General features: G+C 42.4%; 2 protein-coding genes across 2 annotated transcripts in view; one reads left to right on the top strand and one right to left on the bottom strand.

Moving 5' to 3' along the window:
- PRELID1 (PRELI domain containing 1) overlaps positions 1–2014 on the bottom strand; it is a 10002-nt gene extending 7988 nt beyond the window's left edge. Inside the window, exon 1 of the mRNA XM_018552415.1 lies at positions 1887–2014. The gene's annotated coding sequence lies outside the window, so the exon portion shown is untranslated. The remainder of the gene's footprint in view (positions 1–1886) is intronic.
- A 167-nt stretch (positions 2015–2181) lies between these two features.
- On the top strand, positions 2182–19697 carry RAB24 (RAB24, member RAS oncogene family). The gene is made up of 9 exons (XM_018552417.1): positions 2182–2282; positions 2402–2583; positions 8719–8787; positions 11309–11387; positions 15322–15389; positions 15469–15568; positions 16493–16543; positions 17676–17738; positions 19485–19697. Exons 2-9 carry the CDS (start codon positions 2467–2469, stop codon positions 19544–19546), a joined length of 609 nt encoding a protein of 202 aa, XP_018407919.1. The 5' UTR covers positions 2182–2282; positions 2402–2466; the 3' UTR covers positions 19547–19697.
- The last annotated feature ends 495 nt before the right edge of the window (positions 19698–20192 follow it).

The following is a 20192-nucleotide window of genomic DNA, read 5'->3' as shown; positions in this document are numbered from 1 at the left end:
CCCCCCCCCCCGGTCCTCCAGCGCTGACTGGCGGAACAGACGGGGGAGGAGCGGGTACAACTGTCTCTGCCTCTAGATAGGCAGAGTCAGCTGTCAGTCACGCAGCTGGGTGGATCTCGACAGTAATGTCGTGATCCGTCCCGGCTGCAGCGTCTCAGTATACCGCGAGCTGTAGCTCGCAATATACTGAGCTTTGGGTGACAGGAGGACGCTAGTTTGTGTCCTCCCGTGACTCTCAGGAGAACTATGGGGAAAAGCCCTACCCCATAGTTCTCCTTTAAATATTATTCAGCCCTTTGGAGCTGTCAGGGTCCAGAGTTTATGTCCCCTATACCCTATAGGCTGACAATGACTGATTTAGTCAATCTGAGACAACAGCATTCTCATCTCATGTGGGCAGCTGTGCCTATGCCACTACAAATACTAAACAGCATTAAGAGATTGAAGAATGTATGCAGTGGAGTCCATAGAGGTCTAAGTAAGAGAAGTTGAAGAAGTCGGAAATGGGCTTTAAAGAATTCCAGGAGCTTGAAATATTACCCCTTGCAGTGGGCTACTGCTCGTTTTTGCCTAGGGGCAGAAATAAAGAAGAAATACTCAGCTAATCCTCTGTCCTGTGGCAGAGAGCTCTCACCTCTGCTCTGGCTGTGGTATGTCCCTCAGGGTCCTCACATCTATTAGACCTGTATAAGATGTGATGACGTCACGGGTCCTCGGAGCGCTGGGATCCGGGAAAAAAAAAAAAGAGACTGCAGACACCGGTCTAGCAGCCAGGCGGGACTAAGGATCAGATACGTATTTCTTTTATTTTCACCCTCTCCACAAAATGAGCACTTAACCCTTGTGCAGTGCGGGCTTTAAAGTATAGGTGAACTCACACTTCTCTCATTTGCTCTACTTTGGTCTGTTAAATAAAACACTGGAAGAAGGTTTTATATGTGCAAATAAAACCTTTCGACCTTGTCAGAAATTCAGAGCTGCCCTGTGTCCTCAACACACTTTCTGCGCAATCTCAGGCTGAGGAATTTATGAAAACTGGAGCAGACAAAATCTGGAGCTTCTCTCTTCAGTTTGTTCAGTTAAGATTTGAAAATGAAAGAGATTTGTTGCCACACACAGCAGTTCCAGATTTAATATATTCCCCTCAGAGAGAGTAGTAGTTTAGTAATTCATTTCTGACAGATCAACAGGTATTTTCTGTACTTGCAGGATCTCTGAAGGGATATACACATATAGGTATAGGTGTTTCTTTTCGTGTCATACAGGAGATTGCTGTGTATGATCCCAATCAGAATCTAAACACAACACTACTTTACATCTTTCAAACACTCATCAACAGTAAACCAGCAATGAATGTGTACACTAGCTATAAGGAGGCCAGGACACACTCATGGATAGGGTTTACATTTGCTCAGAAGAGAACAGTTTGATAATAATACCCATTTATTATATTTATATAGTCTGGTCCCCTGCAGGGACTCCCAGTCCAATGTCCCACAACAGGGCCAAGTCTACGTAGAGAACAATCAACATACCAATAGGATTTCTTTGTACACATTGCAGGGGAAAATGGGAGACCCCAGAGCAAACACACAAATATTATACACGTAGTGTGATAGAAAACCAAGAAACAGCCACACGGCGAACGTACTAATCACTGCCCAACATGCTTCATCAGCAACCATGTCCTTTCACCATTATCCATAGCTGACATGACAGGTTCTCTTCACACCCGGACACTGTCCTTGAGGTGTGACAGCTTGTAACGGAAAGCTGTCAGCCTGGTTTATGAATGGCTGAACACGTGTCCAAAGTCATGTCACACTATGTGATACAACGTGAAATGTCATTAGCACTGTACGGTACACTACACAGCCCCGTCTTACCCGCTCCATGCAGGGAGTTATCTTTTTCTAGCCGCCATGAGGATGCTACAGGACGCCCGTAACTTCCGGCAGCCAACGCACGTTTACGCGTCATGTGACAAGAACTTGGCCGCCGTTTCCGGAATCACATTCTGTATCGCCCCCAGTGACTCAGCGAAAGGCGGGGTTAGATTGGGGGGGCGGGCATGGCTGATGCAGTGGGCGTGGCTCATGCCGGGATAGGCGTGCTCCAGAAGGGCTAGCGATAGGTGTGGCCAGGAGGCGTGCTCCAGAAGGGCTAGCGATTATGCAATAGGTGTGGCCAGGAGCTTGTAGGCGGGGTCAGCGTTGAACAGTGACAGACCACGGGTGGTCATAGAGAGTGAGGACAGCGGAGAACATGGAAGAGACGAAGGGGTGAGCAATGACCGAAGGAGGGAGGGGCTGTGTGTGCGCAGGTGACAGGCCGATGTGCCATGTGAGCCTGTATGGCCGGGCCTGACAGGTGATGATTCTCTGTGTGCTTTGTCTGGCAGATGACGTTGCCACTGCTGGCTCATCATCGTCTCATTCCGCCCAGTGGTAGTAGTAGCAGTGCACCATGAGCGGGCAGCGGGTGGATTGCAAGGTGGTGATGCTGGGCAAGGAGTCTGTGGGGAAGACCAGCCTGGTGGAGAGATACGTCCATCATCGTTTCCTACAGGGGCCCTACCAAAATGTGAGTGCTGATCACCTGCCTTCCATGTCCTCACTGCCTTCCATGTCCTCACTGTCATCGTCATCTGTTGTCACTCTCTCTCTCCACCACTTCTTCCCATCCTTACATAGCTGTCAGCAGTCCCAGTGAAGACTGGGGACCTTTGGCCTGGAGGACCAAATACAACCATCTGCCCCTTTTATTGTAGGGGACAGATGTCCGGGGGCTAAAGAAGGTGGGCATAGTAAAAGAGAGCCGATCCTAAAGGTTATGGTTTATTGGATATCAACTGCTCACATTTTCCACCACTGGTTTCCTTGCCGATACTTGGCATTCGGTCACATGACATCTAAGTGCTGCAACCAGACGCAGATAAGATAACTATATAATGAGGGCAATGTATCAGTACTGGAGCAGACAAAAATCTGGAGCAGCTGTGCATGGCAACCAATCAGCTTCTTTCTTTCATTCTCAAAGACTAACTGAACAAACTGAAGAGAGATGTTAATTGGTTGCCATGGGCTCCAGATTTGTCTGCTCCAGTTTTGATAAATTCCCCCCATTGTTCAGTAGCTGCCACTGACTGCACACTCTGCTTAGACTGATGTCTGGATAGAGAAGTATCTCTCCTAAGGCCTCCACCCTAACGTAAATCATTAGTATTGGCCCAAGGGGCAAATTCCCCTTTGTTCCAAGGGATAGACCTACATTTTACATCTAGGCTGCTCTTGATTTGTACCCTGATCTGAATAGTGAAGACAAGTCAGTTCTTACCTGACCACTGCAGGACCTTGCACACTGTATACTAGGATGAAATCATGAAGCTGTGGAAGGAGACCTGTCGTAAAAAGTATGATGGCTGCCATTGTTTTCTTTCCGAAATTCAAATTGTTTGATTAACATGTTGAGCTTTCCTTTTAATTTTTAAGACCCTTTGACACTCGTCCATTGTGGCAACGCTCATGTTAATGTGTGTCATCAAAACACATGGCAGTACACCTTCTCTATGTGCAGTGCATTGTGGTGCCATTTTTTGTAAATGGCACCCTAGAGCATTGTACAGTAGAGGACATGCATGTTTTTGACCCCCCCCCCTCTTAAGCACTGTCAACCCATTCACAATGAATGGACTGTCTCGACACAATCTACATTTATACATGGGCATTAATACACCACAATGGAATATTTAAGTATGAATGGGCCCTCTGACCTAGAACAAGTATGTAGATAAGGACTTCTGATGCTTCCCTGACTTTCTAGAGCTGCATATTCTTTGGACATTAGTTACTTAAAAGTGGTTTACCAGCAAGGCAACTAGTATTGGTACATGGTTGTAGGGGCTCAAAGAGCCTACATAGGCCTTAGGGCAGAGGTGGCCAAACTCCGGCCCTCCAGCTGTGGTGAAACTACAAATCCCATGATGCATCTCTCTTCGGGAGTCATGTCTGTGAGAATCTTGCAATGCCTCATGGGATTTGTAGTTCCACTACAGCTGGAGGGCCAGAGTTTTGCTACCCCTGCCTTAGGGGTAGGTAAGTATCATGGCTCATTGTGAAGTGAAACTGACTCATTCTCAAACATATCAAACCAACATCAGTCCATTATGACCTCACGAGCTGTCTGTGCATACTTGTTCATCTGGGAAAAGTTTCTTGAAAACATAATTTAAAAATATTTAAAATAACAACAAATACACCTTTAGAAATGTTTAGTAATGACAATCTACAAAACACATACTGCTAGATAATTGCAGGCTTTGTATTCTTTGCATACCTTATTTCTCTTTTCTTCCCCAGTCTTCTGACAGTGGCCATGTTTACTAAGGGCAGATTACTAGCTCTCTTTTTACTTCCTGAAAAGTGGCACATGTGACTAGGACATGTGACCATGCACATCATCTCAGGGGAGGAAAATGCCTTTCCCTGAGATCTCATGAGATTACAGATGAGATTTCCCAGCAATGCTCTGCTGATGACAAGGCAATCCCAGTGTGCATTGCTTTGCCAAACTGAAGTCATTTTGCCCTTTTAAAGTGAATGCTCTGCAAGTTTAAGTATTTCTAAATCACAGCATTTTACACCTGACATGTCTATGTTATTATTAATCATCATACATAGGGGGAGGCATTGGTGGAATTTGATTTTTGGGTATAAAGGTCGCTTTCATGCCCCATTGCATTGTGTAATGCCTAGGCAGGCCAGAGCTCTGAGTGTACATGAAATAGAGGACTTAAGATTGTGTGGTCCAGGTTCAAGGGTTCCTTAGGAAGCTTTGGATGGAGGCACCTTGTTGTACCAGCATTGTCAAGTTACTGGCTGTTTGTATGTTTGCTGATCAGAACTTTGCAGTTGAAGGCTTGATGGGTCAAGGGCAAAGTCACACCGGTGAGCCTCCACAAACTTTAGAGGACAGCAATCAGACATGTTTAAAAATAAAAGATTAAAAGGTTAAAAGGTTTTCCCAACAGAATGGCAAGGGAAAAATATAACCCAAAGGAAACCTGTTGTCACTAGATCTTTGGCAGTTGCTGTTCTCTCATTCTGAAAATGCTAGTTGCCTGGCTGTCATGCTATTCTATTGTGTTCAGGATTTTCATTGCCACTGTACTCATCTTCATTGTCCAGTTTCTCTGAGGATTGCTGTGATTTATAGACCTCCTGGACTGGTGCCTTGCTTTCTTGGGGACTTCTCTGCCTGGCTACCCTACTTTCTTTCCTCTGAAATACCCACTATCATTCTTGGTGACACCCCTGTTAATGTGAACACCTCAGCTACCTCTTAACGTCTCAACCTAAACCTCCTCTTTTCACCTAACACAATGGCCACATCCTTATTTTATCACAAGCTTATTGTTTTTACACTCTCAATGTCCTCTGTTCCTTTAACCAGCAACTCATTACCTGTAAAAAAAAAAAAACTTTCTCCACTTTAACTCTTCTCTTCTCTATTCTGCTACTGACCATCTCTAGGAGAAAATCTTACCGCTATACTGCCCCGGCATGGCTACGTCTGTCTACAGCAGCACACTCTCATCCTCCCTGGATGTACTTGTTCCCTTCACTGCATACAGAGCCCTCACAAACTAACGACACCAGAAGTCTCAGAAGACATAAATCTTGCTGCCATTACCTCTGTAAAATTTCCAAAATACTCTCCTATTACTCTCTTGTTATTTCTCAACTATTACAACTCCCTCCTCATTGGCTTATCTCCACATAGACTATCACCCCTTCAGTCTACCATGAATGCTGCTGCCAGACTTCTTCTCCTCACTGACTGCTCAGTGTCCGCCACCCATGTGCCAAACCCTCCTCTGGCTTCCAATCACCCATTGAGTGAAGTTCAAAATATTAACAACACAGCCTTGCCCATCTCTGCCCTGGCTCCATCACTAGCCTCGTCTCTAAACATCACCCAAACCATCCACTCTACTTCTCTCAAGGCCTCCTGCTCTCTAGCTTCCTCATCAACTCCTCCCATGCCCACCTCCAGGACTTCTCCAGAGCCTCTGCCATCTTCTGGAACTCCTTACCCCAATCTGTCCCACTGTCTCCTACTCTGTCAGTTCTCAGGGAGCACCTGAAGACACATCTCTTCAAGGAAGCCTATCCCACCTCTACCTAACCACTGAACAATCATTTCTTCCATCAACTCATCCCCTTGCAGTCAATTACCATTCGTAACACTTGCCCCCTCCCTTTTAGATTGTAGGCTCAGACGAACTGGGCACCCCTAACCATCTTATCTTGAATTGTATTGTACTTGTACTGTCTCCCTTTTTATTGCAAAGCGCTGCACAAACTGTTGGCTGTATATAAATCCTGTATAGCATCAATAATATCACTGACTCGGAACAAGTCAGTGACTCAGATTATTGCAGCCACATACAGGCAACTAGCATTTTTAGAAGGACCCAGGCGGCCGCTATGGGGCCCCGGGCACAGGGGGGCCCGGCCAGGACAACCCCCTGATGCCGTGCGGGCCGCCTGGGTCGCTATGGCATTTCAGGCTGCTCACTGTCACTGGCGGCTGTGAGGAGAAACACGCCCCTTTTCACATGTGCAGCAGCACGTACCTCCTCACAGCCGCTGCTGAGTCGATGACAAACCAGCAGCTTCGGAGAACGTGGCTGGGCCCGTCGTCGGCAGCGATGGAGGAGGTGGGGCCCAGCGATCGAGGAGGCAGGTCTTAGCGATGGGGAGGCGGGCCTGGTGATCGAGGAGGTGGGGCCCAGTGACGGAGGCGGTGGGGCCCGCAAGCGATGGTGGAGGAGAAGGAGGCGGACAGAGGATCGGCCAGGTAAGAGAGCTTGACCGCCCACCTGAGACCTTGCAGAGCCCACCATATAGAGTCTATGGTGGGCTCCGCAGGGTCACCCTCAGGTGGGCTGTTTGGGATATCAGGTGGGTTTAACTAGAAAGCACAATCCCATACAAGATTGTGCTATGGGGCCCTGTGATTTCTAGTTATGCCCCTGGCGGCAAGCTTTTGCTTTATGCAAAGACTGGCAAGTGGGTAGTCTGGTAGGGTATGTTGTGGGACTATGTTCTAACAAGTTATATTAAAATAGAGAATGAGGAAGAGAAAGAAAAGGGGGAGCAGGGGATTGTGGGTTGAAGCCCATCTCCAGGTAGTAGACCATGCCTGCATAATGCGTGTTGAAATGGTCAATTGTAATCTCCATCTGAAGCCTGTGTGAAAGGGTGACAACCTGGGAGTACAAGTGGGTGACAGGGACATAGCATTGTCACCCTGTAAGAGAATGTGCCTGTGCAAGGACCTTCATGGCCGGGTCAATGGGTAATACATTAAAAATATTATAAGCTGCAGATTTCAAAGCAGTGAAAATTACTTTTAAAACTTCTATTAAAATGTTAAAGCTTATATGAGATTTAAGTGATTGGGTTTATATATAATAAGAAACATTGACTGAAACAATATGAAACTGCCATGTTGTAATATGTTAGTTGCTTGGCTGCCATCCAGCTCCATTGGCTTCAGCACTTTTAGAGCCACTGACCCAGAGCAAGCATGCGGATCAGGACTTGTGACTTCACTTTCTAATGTGCATGTATGTTCCAGGTCAATAACCTAAAGTGGACCTTCGCCCACTCACTTTCTCTCATTCCACCCCTACCTCCCTCCTCTCTAACAATCAGATATTTAATATTTACTAATATTGAAAATACCTTCTTTTCAAGGAGCCCTCCCTGCACATCCTGCTTTCTTTCTCACATAGTTGAGAATGACATGTCCCCCATAGCCTCCTGGGATACCCACATAATACATCCCAAAAGGCCTTGGAGGACTCATCTTCAGAAAGCCAGCTGTCTCTTGCTGGTTTTTTTTTGGGGGGGGGAGGGGGCTGCAAGAACCCAGAAGAGACAGCCAGCACCTGATGATGTCACAGAAGAAGATGGTGGCATGGGAACAGCTGTGCAGTACAGAACACTGCTGGATCACTGGGTGTGTGAGTTTGGCTTTTGTGAAGTTCCTTTTTAAAGTATGAAGTCAGACAGGAAGGCGAATAATATTCTTGGAAGCAGGTCAGCAATGGCTGCCCCCCACACTTCCTGGCTTCACTCTCTTCCTGCCGGTTACATTTATCATTGCGGGTGATGGTCATAGTTCACTGGACTCTTCCTGCTGTTTACTGCCTATGTATGCAGGGGCTGGTCATTCATTTACCTTCATAAGGCTGATAATGTTCACTCTTATTAAATATTGTCAGATTAAGTGGCTTGTTCTTACAATATGGGATCGGATGTCACTGCTGAACTACATGTTACTTTATCTCTTCATCTTTCATATCTATCCCACCTCAACCTAACCACTAAACTATCACTTTCTCAAACAATTCATCCCCACACAGCCCCCCTCCTCATGTATCACTCCCCCCTCCCTTTTAGATTGTAAGCCCTCACAGGCAAGGCCCTCCTTACCATCTTGTCTTGAATTGTATTGTGATTGTAATGTCTGCCCTATATTGTAAAGCGCTGAGCAAACTGTTGGCACTATATAAATCCTGTATAATAATAATAATAATATCTTGGCTGGAAACCAGGAAATAGTGGCTAGCATGAACAACACGTTTACTTATTACATAGAATTTTAGCCATGTCTTTTAAGCCTGGTGTATTTTTTGCTTTGTTTTAGACTATTGGCGCAGCCTTTGTTGCCAAATCCATGAATGTGGGAGGACGTATTGTGACACTGGGAATTTGGGTATGTGCTAAGCTGGTTATTTTTACACTTTGGTTTGTATGTGCAATTCCTGCTCGTAATTGTGAAAGTTTCATCATTTCCATTATTTCACCCCATGCAATGTAAGCAAGCAGGTTGGCCATTGGGTTGCACGCCTGGTCTGTCGGATAAGCAGCCATCGGCCAAATGATGGAAACTTGCATTGCAGGCTGACAACACTTCTGCTAATTGAGAGGCAGCGGCTTAGCATTGTCAGCCTGCAACAGTAAGTGCTGTTACTGGCAGGATCTTCATGTAAGAAACTTTGCAAAAGATTTACAAAGAATTGTCTTAAAGTGAACTTGTGCCCAGGTCATGCACACGATAAGCATAGCGGAAAAAAATCATTTTCAAAATTCACAATACACACACAAAAACGTTAGCTTGTTTTCTATGAGAGCAGATCTTGGCAGCCTCCCAGCCCTTTAATGTAAACGCACAGCAAGTGTTTCTAAGCTGTCAGAAGGCAACTGGAACCCAATATCATAGTTTTTGTTGGGACCTTTGAGAATGAATACATTCACATTAAAAAGCAGCTAGAGCTGTAACTGAGGGCTAGTTTACTGCCCCTCATTTTACAGTGGTACAATCTGCTGGCACCTACATTATTACTGTGTCCTGCAGTGACATGGGGGTAATGGTAGAAACCACAATGCACAGTGGGGGACCCAGAATCAGACAGTCAGATTCTGAAGGTAATTCAGCTGCCAGCTTCTCTTTACTACAGCACAAATCAGTGGCACGGGCAGCAGGAGAGCTGACTATTAAATGTCTTCTTTACAGTTAAAACTTTGTAACATTTATTAGTGACAGATTCTCCTCAATGTTACACTTACAAGGAACACAGATTTGTTTTCTTTCTGCATGCGTTGTGATGCCAAAGGGTAAAGATTGCACATTGAAGGGGTAAAAGGTGTCTTAAACTGAAAGGCAAACTTTGACTTTGGGATTTACTACTCTGCTGTGTTAGATATAAATTTGGCGTATGTGATATCCTTGGAGTCACAGGGCTTAAATCGAAATAAATACAAAATGAAAGCCTTTTCTGCTTGAAAAACACGATGTAGAATATATTAGAATGCTATAAACTGAGCCATTTGCAAACCTGGGAAATAAAGATTGTGTATTAATGTGTAGTAATTCTTAAAGTGTATTTCCACTTTTGCAGTCAAATTTGGGAAAACCCCATCTATATATGTTTGTTATGTGGTCCTGTTCATACATCGTACCTAAAAATTAATGTTTTAAAAAATATTTCTTACCTTTTAGATGTGTTTGTATAGCAGGCCTTTGCAGGCTTCTCTCTCAATTTCAGTAACCGCAAACTCGGACTGTCCATAGAAAGACTAAGGACAGACTGAGCTTCCCCTCACTAACATACAAAGCTTAGAGATCTTTAACCCTTTGTTAGGACAGAGGGTGTTCAAATCTAGTTTATAAGTGATAATGAGATCTGCCAGCACAGTACAGACAGAGTTCATTATGTTAACATTAATCTGCCCAGCCTCCTTGCATTCTAGAGGGAAATTCAGTACAGAGCAAAATGTATCTTTCAGAAATAAAGTGACATTAAACTCTCCCCCGCCCCCCCCATGCTGCTGTAAGCACTTACCTTATGTGATGCCTCTTGATCCGATCATCTTCTTCTTTCCACTGGTTTCCGACAGTCCCTCCAGCGCTGGTGCGGGTCTCTAATCCACCATAGACTCCTTGTCTCCCACGGTGTCTGTCTGGTGTGCACGTTCCCAGCTGCGTCAATTTACTGTCATTATGTTTTATCCGCCTCCGCTCTACTGCGCATGCGCCTGCACACTTCGTCCTTTACGACCGTTCATGAGCCAGGAGTTCTTCAGCTGGGAGCGAGCTGCTCTGGGACAGATAAGTAATTAGGTATTTGCCTATTTTTTTTAAATCATGGGGCATACATCTGCTGCTTGCTAGCAGTGAATATATGCCAAATAACAAAAAATACTTTAATTCTACTTTAAGCATGTTTTGGGTAAGCAGCAAAAAATGTTTTTTATAGTTATGCTATGTGAATGAGAAATATGTAACAATTATAAAATTGGTGTCATCCCAATTTGGCTGCAAAAGTGGAAATACACTTTAATGTCCCTACACTAAAGGGAACTTGTCACTTGTTAAATGTTTTTAAATTTAAACCTGAGTGGGCTTTTTATCTGTAGCTGGATAGTATCAATTCTTTCATTTCACCCGGAATTGCTCTTTAAAAGTCTCTAAAGCCTCCATAAACATAGCTATAAACACAAGTGGTTTATACCATAATATTATTTTCACCTTTTATTGGCTGCCATTGTTGAAAATAACTTTACTGCAAATAATGATCGTTGCTGGCAAAAATATTGAGAGAGTAGAAGCAATATAGGATATCGGAAAGTTTTGCATCAAGAAGTAAACATTTATTATAGTTGGTTAAAGCGATTTGTTTCCTCTTTGAGGACATTCCTGTCTTTATAGTAATTAGTTATATTTTTCTCTTCAGGATACAGCAGGCTCAGAACGCTATGAAGCTATGAGTCGTATTTATTACCGAGGGGCCAAAGCTGCCATTGTTTGCTATGGTAAGATTTTTTTTTTATTTTCCTCCTTTTTTGGGGTTTAACTTAATTTCTCTTTGCCCCTCTTTTAGTTTTACCTTCATTTAGCCCTACAGAGATGTCTTCTCCTTTAGGGTGCATGCATTTGGAGTGGGTTTTAATTTGGTGCATTTGTCTTGGGTTAGTTTAGCGATAAGTAATCTTTATTGTCGTGCACACTACTGCAGTTACTTTTCACAAAGCACATCGGAATAGAACAGTGTTTGCTTTTACAATGGAGAATAAAAATATCTAACCTGACCAAGGGAACTGAAATGCCTACCACAGTCTAAATGCCAGTGTGCATAAACACCAACTGACATCATAACAAAAAGGTCCTTTACCTGCTTTACTTGGCTCAGGTGAAGATAGTGCTGCCAACATGATTAGTATTGAAAGACATCACACCTGGTGGTGCACATGAAGAGGCGAACATGGCAGAGGCAGCTTAGGTGGGCTCTACACCTGGGCATCTATACTCATTTGCATTCTTCAGCCCTAGTTGGCCTTTTCATGCCAGCCAGCTGGACTTTCATGGGTATAAAGAACACTCACCACTTGACAAGATTCTAGCAGAGTTTTCTGCTCAGCCTGCACAAATGGCTCCATCGTCCCTTAGAGTGGTCTCACCACCGTCTCCTAAAAATAATAGCCAGTCTGCTGGATTCCACATTGGGTGAGACTCTTCCAGGCTTCTCTGCCAGGCAAGCCTCCATCAGAGTTGAGAATGTCCTTCTCTAGACGGGAGCTTATGGCCGCCTTTGAATGTATCACAGCAGATCTCACTAAAGAGATTGGAGAACTGGTCACCCCCAGCAAGACAAAATGGAGGACTGGTCACCCCTTACTTGAAAGACAAAATGGAGGACACTATCACAGTTATGAACTCCCATGAACAAGACCTGGGATTCCCTATGGTCTAAACTGGATGAGGCTGTTCTTAAACTAAAGATTTTGAAAATCAAACCAGCAGCCATCTGGCCCAGTGAGAGACATAATTGTTACGCTTACCTACTATAAGACCAAGGAGGTAATTTTCCAGGAAACCTGCATTAAGCCTACAAAAGAAAATATTAGGGAAAATTAGCCTTCTGTATCAAACAATGTTCTTTTATAATATATATCTATCTATCTATCTGTAAACCCTGTGCAAAAACACTTCCCGCATTGTCTTCCACGAGGAAAACCGTGTCCGAAAACGCTATATGTGAATGCATCTTAAATGTTATCATAGTACCTGAAATAGAGTTAAATGAATTCACGCTGGCTACACAGTATCTAAGTGCGGGTCCCTATGCATTAGGTTGCAAGCTGTAATAATCTGTATCCATTAGTTCAAAACTAGTGTAGCAAAACAGTAGACACTGTCTTACATTCAGCTCCAAAGGCATGCTGGAAGGTTATTTAGTTCCTCTCCAAAATTGTCTGTGTGTATGCATGTGAGATAGGGACTTAAAATTTTAAGCTCCTTGAGGGCAGAGACCGATGTGAATGTGCAACTATGTAAAGCGCTGTGGAAATTGTCAGCGCTCTATAAAAATACCAATAATAATAATAGAAAAGGTCCAGTGGAAAACAGTAAAGAGGCAGGATATACAGCATACACTTTGCAGAAGCTCTCACTTGACACGATATGGCATTTTGCTGTGTCCATTTATTTTATCCTTCATCTCACATGTTTTGCACATTGAGCAACGTTGTCAAGATTTTAATTCTCATATTGGGAAGTGTTTTTGTACAGGGTTTAAAGTTATATATAATCATGGCTGACTGACTACTTGTAAATAATTAAGGACAGTATGTTTACTGTGTTCCCAATTATGAATGAACAGGAAATGATCTACATCACTTCCTGTTCTTTCATGATTGTGGACATAGTAACTCACACTATCTCCACAGGTCATGAAATGAACAGGAACACTCAGTTTAAAGGATTCCTGTTCGTTCATAACACTGGTCTACAGGGAGAAAGCCTCGGAAATTAAAGTAGCTAAATTTTCCCAGAAGTGGGTCACTAAAGGAAAATTAAGTCCTGAGTATGAATTGGCTCAAGTTTCCAAGATACAGCTTCAGGTCAAAATTGCAAAATCAAAATAATTCAAAATTACGAGGGGGATGTGCAATTATGCTCCATAACTTTTCTGCAAAACGTGATATAGCAATGAGAATGGTGCCACACCAATCATTATAAATGTATCTTTTTATTGATACAATAACATAACTTTCCATTCCTTTATTGGTTTTTCATGTAACATTTTCATGCTTTTTGCCAAGCGCTAACATCAGATGTTAAACGTTCCATCTTTATGCGGTATCTAAACTGCACTTTTGGCTTTTCTGTTGTGAACTGCACATGCAATGCAACAATAATGAGAGACCCAACTCTTGTCCTGCTCCCCTATTTTGCATCCAAAATATAGGTGCTATGCCTTTTTTTTTTACCACAGCCGTCATACTGCACTTTTAAAATGCAAATGTAACCTCGCCACAAATGTAGCAGAAGTTATCTGCGTTCTTTACACAGTTTCGAGGCATCTTGGCTTCTGAGGGAAAATATCACACAACTGTCCCTTGGAAATGTTAGTCAATGACACTTTCACAAGCCACCAGATGTAACTGAATGATGCGTGGATCTGACCAAGACAAATGTACCTTGCAATAAATTAGTTAGATAATAAGATAATATTCCTCAGTCTCAAAGTGAAGATAAATTTATACACTTCCATGTGGTACCATTTTCATTGTTCTACCGCACTTTGTCGAGAGGTTACGAGGCATCATGATCATCAACTCTTGTAGGCAAATTTACTTGCCTGTGTATAAAGTGAACTATCTTGAAAACTTTGAGCCAACCAGCACCTTTATCACTCGTTTTCTAATTAATTTAAATCAAAATATTTAAGAATAAACACATTTTATCTCAGAGGTCGATCATTTCCCAAAATTTGTAGACCAGTGTAACATGGGCTGCAAAAAAAGAGATTGAGGACTCAATCTCTTTTTCTATTTTAAAAGGGAAATATCAGGGGTCTGTTTAGGCCTCTGATATTTCCCCATAATAAGTTTAAAAATAAATAAATATATAATACAAATATTTTTAAAAAGTTTAGAAATTTTTTTTTAAAATAAAATATTTAAAAAGGTTAGAATTTTTTTTCCCCCCGGTGCACCTCTAGTAGTCACACGAAATATTGATTTGATTTAGATTTTTCTTCTGTTCACTCACTTTGCATTTTGTAAATTGAAATAAACACAAATATATATTTTTGAATGCATTCATACTTTACAGCATTTTGTCACACCTGCCTAAAAGTTATATTTTATATTAACAAAAGGAACATTGTTTGATACGGAAGGCTCTTTTTCCCTAAACTTTTCCTCTCTCTTTGTAGCTAGAGTTATCAGAGGAGCCTTTTCGGTATAGTTCCCAGCATTACACCCATTTGGGTGAGGCTTGTATTGGGATTGGAATAAGTATTTATTCCAAATTTCTACCACTGACATTAAGGCTGTTTCAAGGTCACAAATATGAACTGTATTCGGACCTCTATCATACACCCAGAATTAGAACTCCAACCTTATCTCACTAGCTTGAGGACTTTCACTTCAAACTTATCTTCCAGCACAATGGCAGAACACATATCATCACTTCTCCAGACGAAGCGCATAAAACCCTGTAGACTCTTCTGGCCTTCGAAGCTGCTGATGCTAAGAAATCTAAGCTTACCCCAACTAGACCTCCTCAGCTCTCACCAATATGGGAGAAGGTCCATCCTCTCAAACAAACAAGCTCTCCTTTTCCAGCAAGTAACATTAGCTGTGTTTTCGTCCTTGCTGTAGCACTGCATTTCTGCTAAGGATTATGCCAGCAGTGTGAATATTGCCCATGTACTAATCCTCAGTTTCCCATTTGTCACAGATCTCACAGACAGCAGTAGTTTTGAAAGAGTGAAGTTTTGGGTGAATGAACTTCAGAATTTTGAAGAGGTTTGTATACATAAGCACTGTTAAGCATAATAAAAATCTGCTCCTGCGGTCCTAATTGTTGTCTTCTTTCTGTTCCCAGCATTGTCAGATTTACATTTGTGGCACAAAGACCGACCTCATTGAGAATGACAAGAGTAGACGACAGGTTGATTTCCATGACGTGCAAGATTATGCAGACGGTACGACTAACTTTTGACATGTCCTGACCCTAGTTCTAGATATAACAAAACCCCTGTCTAAACTATCTTCTTCTATTTGATATACATGTAATATCTTTTGTTAAAATACTGAGCATTGAGCAACATGTAATAAAACCCAGAATCTTAACCAGTTGCACCTAGTCATGGCCAAAAATATTGGCACCCCTGCATTTTAGTCAGATAATGCACCACTTTGCGCAGAACATTGTTGCAATTACAAATCTTTAGGCATTCTCATGTTTATTTATTTTGTTTGTATTGGTGTGACACAAAAAAAGTGGAGGAAAAAAAAAGCCAAACCTGACACATTCCATGCAAAACTCCAAAAATGGACATTATCTGACAGAAATGCAGGGGTGCCAATATTTTTGGTCATGACTGTATACCCTAGGAGCATATGTTCACATGGGCGTTAAAAAGACACATTTGTTAAGACTTAGAAGAATATATATTATTACAAGGCATCTTGTTGCATTTGTTAAATTAGTAGGTGTTTGTATAGCACCAGTTTGTTTTTTAAAGGACAACTCCAGGCAGAATGTTGATTAACCCTTGCAGTGGGGCTACACCCTTCCAAATTACATCCAGACCTGCTACTTGAATGGAATCCCAGACGTATTAAACAGGTTTCTTTTGTGCCTAACACATGTGCATTACAATATGTACAATTAATTGTCCCAAACCAAAATCCCATTCAGCCAATCAATGCCTCTGCCTCTCACTTTTCATTCTTGTATCCTTGGCACAGATTCTGTTTTGCAGTGTAGAAAGAAGAATTTATACAGAACAGCAGCAGTAGCTGCATGTGCAAGGTCAAACCCTCATTTACAGGAGAGTTCTGTATGTTACAATGTATGCTTTGTCCTGCGCTTCAGTTCTAACAATGTTTTTATCTTTCTGCAGAGATTAAAGGCCACCTTTGTGAGACTTCTAGTAAAACAGGCAACAGCGTGGGTAAGAACATGTTTTACACTATTGGTTGGAACGATAGGGAAAAAAAGCCAGCTGAGTAATGGCAGACAGTTTTTTTTTATATGCAAGCCCAAGAGTGTTTAAAGAAAACCTGTACTGAGGGAGTATGTAGTGTTGCATTGCTGTCCTATCCCAAGAACACTGGTTTTCTGGTTGTCCTACTCATCCAATAACTTCAATAATTTACATCATCTGGAACAAGCTGACGCCAGCTCTCCTGATCTGTAACTTTGACTTGCTGCATACTTGTTCTGGGTCAGTAACTCGAAGCTATGAAGTCAGCGGCGAGGCATCTAGCATTTCCAGGAAGTCAGCAATGGCAGCCTCCAAGCATGTCTTAGAACAGCTTTACTTTAAGTATGAAAAATAAACTAGATGTGGACTTTAACCTAGTAGCCAAAGCTTGTTATCTAGTAATGTTTATACTTTTTATATTATTAAAGAAGAAAAGGAGAAGTATTGGAAGAGGAAAATATACTCTTCCCAATACTTATAGCTGGCGTGTAACAATGTGGCTGAGCTGAGCCGATCACAAACTGCTGATCACTCATCTCATGGTCTCCTCCCTCCAGGTATTCCCCCCTCTCCTTTTTGTTCCTCATTGGAGAAGTAGACAGGGGAGGGGATGGGCATTCCCCTGGCTGCTTGATTGACAGCTGGTTCTGCCTTTGTAGAACTGGAGCCAGCTTTCAATCAAGTAGCCAGGGAGATTCCAACAATAATGTCAGCATCCTTACTGGCTGCAATGCAGCTCTGCACTGGCAACAGATAGTGGGTGAGTACCCTGCTAGACGCTGACTTTGGGTCACAGGAGTACACTCAGAAAGAGTTGTTCATTGGATACATCTCTGAACAGCAATTGTGCAGTTATTCTGCATGATCAAATTTAGTTCCAATAGATTTTAGAAAGTGCTCTGGTTTAGTCAAGGGAAAACAGTGAAATGTGTGCATTACCATTCAGCAAATATATTTTACTTTGCATGTGCCACTTTTATGCATTCAGTTTAGTTTAGGACAGACACAGTTCCGTTTTTTGTATTTTTGTACACAGTAAAACACTTTGAAGTTGCACTGCTCTTCTCTGATCACTATATTTTGTGTGCATATGTACCAGATGATCTGTTCCAGAAGGTTGCAGAAGACTTTGTGAACTACAGCGACTTTCAAGTTCAAACAGGTAGGTTAAATAGAAGTATCTCCCATATTTAATATTAGGTGCCTTTTGATGCAGATGGAGTATCAGTTTTTAGTAAAAAGGAGATCTGAGCAAATACCCAGAAGTAGTTTTCCTTATCCTAGGTTCATTTCAGATAAGGTAATGATGCCAGGGTTAGCTCCCATGTTTCTGTTCTCACAGATTTAAAGTGCAAATGAACCTTCACTTAACCCTTTTTGGGGGTTTTTGCATACGTTATAATCCACATTTTAGGCCTGAAAATTACTTCAAACCCCCAAATTATATAATTTTCTGAAAGCCAACACCCTGTAGAATTTAAATAGCGGCAGTTACAAATTTCTATGTTGCACGATATTAGCGCAATTCTTTATCAAACCCAAAAATGTAGTGAAAAATGCACTAAACTATTATATTGTGTTTTGGGACACTAAATTTAACTTGTGAAACAGCAACAAAATTCAGCACCCCAAAAAGTCCATAGACGTCTTTAAAAGCCCATACAGGTCATCAATTTAGAGATATGCATAAATATTGGCTCTAGGATTATTGCTCTCACTCGTGTGTGGCGATACTCAGCATGTGTAATGCAATCGTCGGTTTCGTCTGTAGGCGCATCCGACGTGCGTCTACATGATTACACGCTCACGAGGAAGGGGGACTTTGAAAAAAAAAATTGAAATTATTTTTACATTTGATTTAATATTTTTTTTAAACGTGTTTTTTTGTACTCTAATTGCTATTCTATATTGACAGCATATTGACCATGACAGCATATTGGCAGCGACAGCTCCTCTTTAAGGTGATACTGGGGGTCCAAAAGACCACTAGTGTCAGCTTTCCACTTTAAGTAAGCTATTGAAGTGCAGATTGCACTTCAATAGATTATTGCCCAACTTCAAGGACCGGAAGTGATGCAATAAGTGTCGCTCCCAGTCCCACAGAGCAGGGAGATCGGTGAACGGACGTTCGCCTCTCTCCTCCGCAGCTTCCTGCCGGCACCCGACATGCCAGGCCCGGGCCCACAGGAGGGGCAGCATAGCCCGGGAAACACAGTGGGGGTGTTTGGCACCTTTACTGACCCGTAAAAGCGGGCTGACAGCAGCTGAGCCGCCAGAAATCGCTTCTATTGTAAAGCTGACAGCCAGCTTTACAAATGTAAAGTCAGTCTGCTGCCAATGACGTACTATGTGCGTCACTGGTCCCGAAGGGGTTAAATCAGTTAAATCGATTCGAAGTACATCAAAACAAAAGCTGTTCAGTGCTCTATAGTTTGTGGGGGTCTTTTTTCTATAGCAACTGTAGTCTGAGTAAAAAAAAAAAAGTCTGTCCTCTGCCAGCGGCACTTTAGTGGGACCCTTGTTGTCTGTGGCGATGCAGTGGTCTCTCTGTAGTGCTCAGATACATCCCTTGCTGAAACCTATAGCTCAGCAAGTAACAAAGCTCATGTTCCTGCTAATTATAGAGCTCTGACTCAGAAGGGGGTAGGCCATACTGCTGTATAGAGATCACTGCTTCCTCACCAAGCGGAGCAAGTGTCCCACTGTGCAGCATTCTGGCAGGATACAGACTTTTCTACATAGGCTGTGGTTGCTTCTTAAAGAAAACTATTAGAATTAGCACATTTTTTTTATGCACCTGGAATGTATTTAGCCAATTTAAAGTAAAAGTTCAGTTAGGCTTTACTTTAAACTAGACCACAATTATCTTGTAAAATATTTTATCTTCTATATTCTTACCCCCCAACAGAACCTAAAGGAGTGGACTTGACACAGAAAAGAGATCTTACTTCATATGCCTGCTGCCATTAGTGAAGAAATATGCCCGTGGCTTGACCATCTCCCTTCTCTTGGACTGTTTATGTGCGACGTTGATTTTATTTTTCCTCTTGTCAAGCTAGGACAAGATTTTTGCTCATTGGTTTCAAGATGACATGCCTGTTTTTAGGAAAGATGACCTTCTACAGATATTTCCTACAGTCTATGTATGCACATATAGCATAAACGTTACAGCAAGCATGACGGTTCAGCTGAAACAAACAACGTGGATGTGGTACCCTGGCTGGGTTTCATCCTATAATGAAGTGGGACTTTGGTTTTCCTTACATAAGCATTACGGAGTAATGAAGGATTTCGTACTGTAAGAGCGGTCGGAATACTCGACACCAAAAAAAGAGCCTGTCAGTATTCAAACACATATTTCCAAGGGGTACTTTCTTCTAATTGGAGAGAAAATACATTTGTGGTAAAGCTTGAAAGGAAATCATGCTGTGGGGTTCAGTCAGAGACCTTCCACTACACACATTGTCAGCTTGCACCCTTCTGTACATAAATGCTGTATGCCTAAACTTTTGTGACTATTGAACTGCAGCATTCACCAATGACTTGAACACTAGCTACTCTATAGTAGCACTGAATGGATGTTTTTAGACTTGTAAACCTGCTACGCTGCCCCAGT

The sequence above is a fragment of the Nanorana parkeri genome, unplaced genomic scaffold (assembly GCF_000935625.1).
Source record: "Nanorana parkeri isolate BGI_ZX_2015 unplaced genomic scaffold, ASM93562v1 scaffold87, whole genome shotgun sequence".
Classification (NCBI taxonomy): Eukaryota; Metazoa; Chordata; class Amphibia; order Anura; family Dicroglossidae; genus Nanorana; species Nanorana parkeri.
The sequence above is the reverse complement of the archived record's forward strand: the minus strand, read 5'-3'. Positions and strand labels throughout refer to the sequence as shown.

Bases quoted from the DNA above. Each gene is read 5' to 3' on its own strand.
- RAB24 (XM_018552417.1), top strand. From the start codon at position 2,467: ATGAGCGGGCAGCGGGTGGATTGCAAGGTGGTGATGCTGGGCAAGGAG. The intron at 8,788-11,308 runs GTATGTGCTAAG...TTTTCTCTTCAG, and splicing joins TTGTGACACTGGGAATTTGG to GATACAGCAGGCTCAGAACG. The intron at 17,739-19,484 runs GTAGGTTAAATA...ACCCCCCAACAG, and splicing joins CGACTTTCAAGTTCAAACAG to AACCTAAAGGAGTGGACTTG.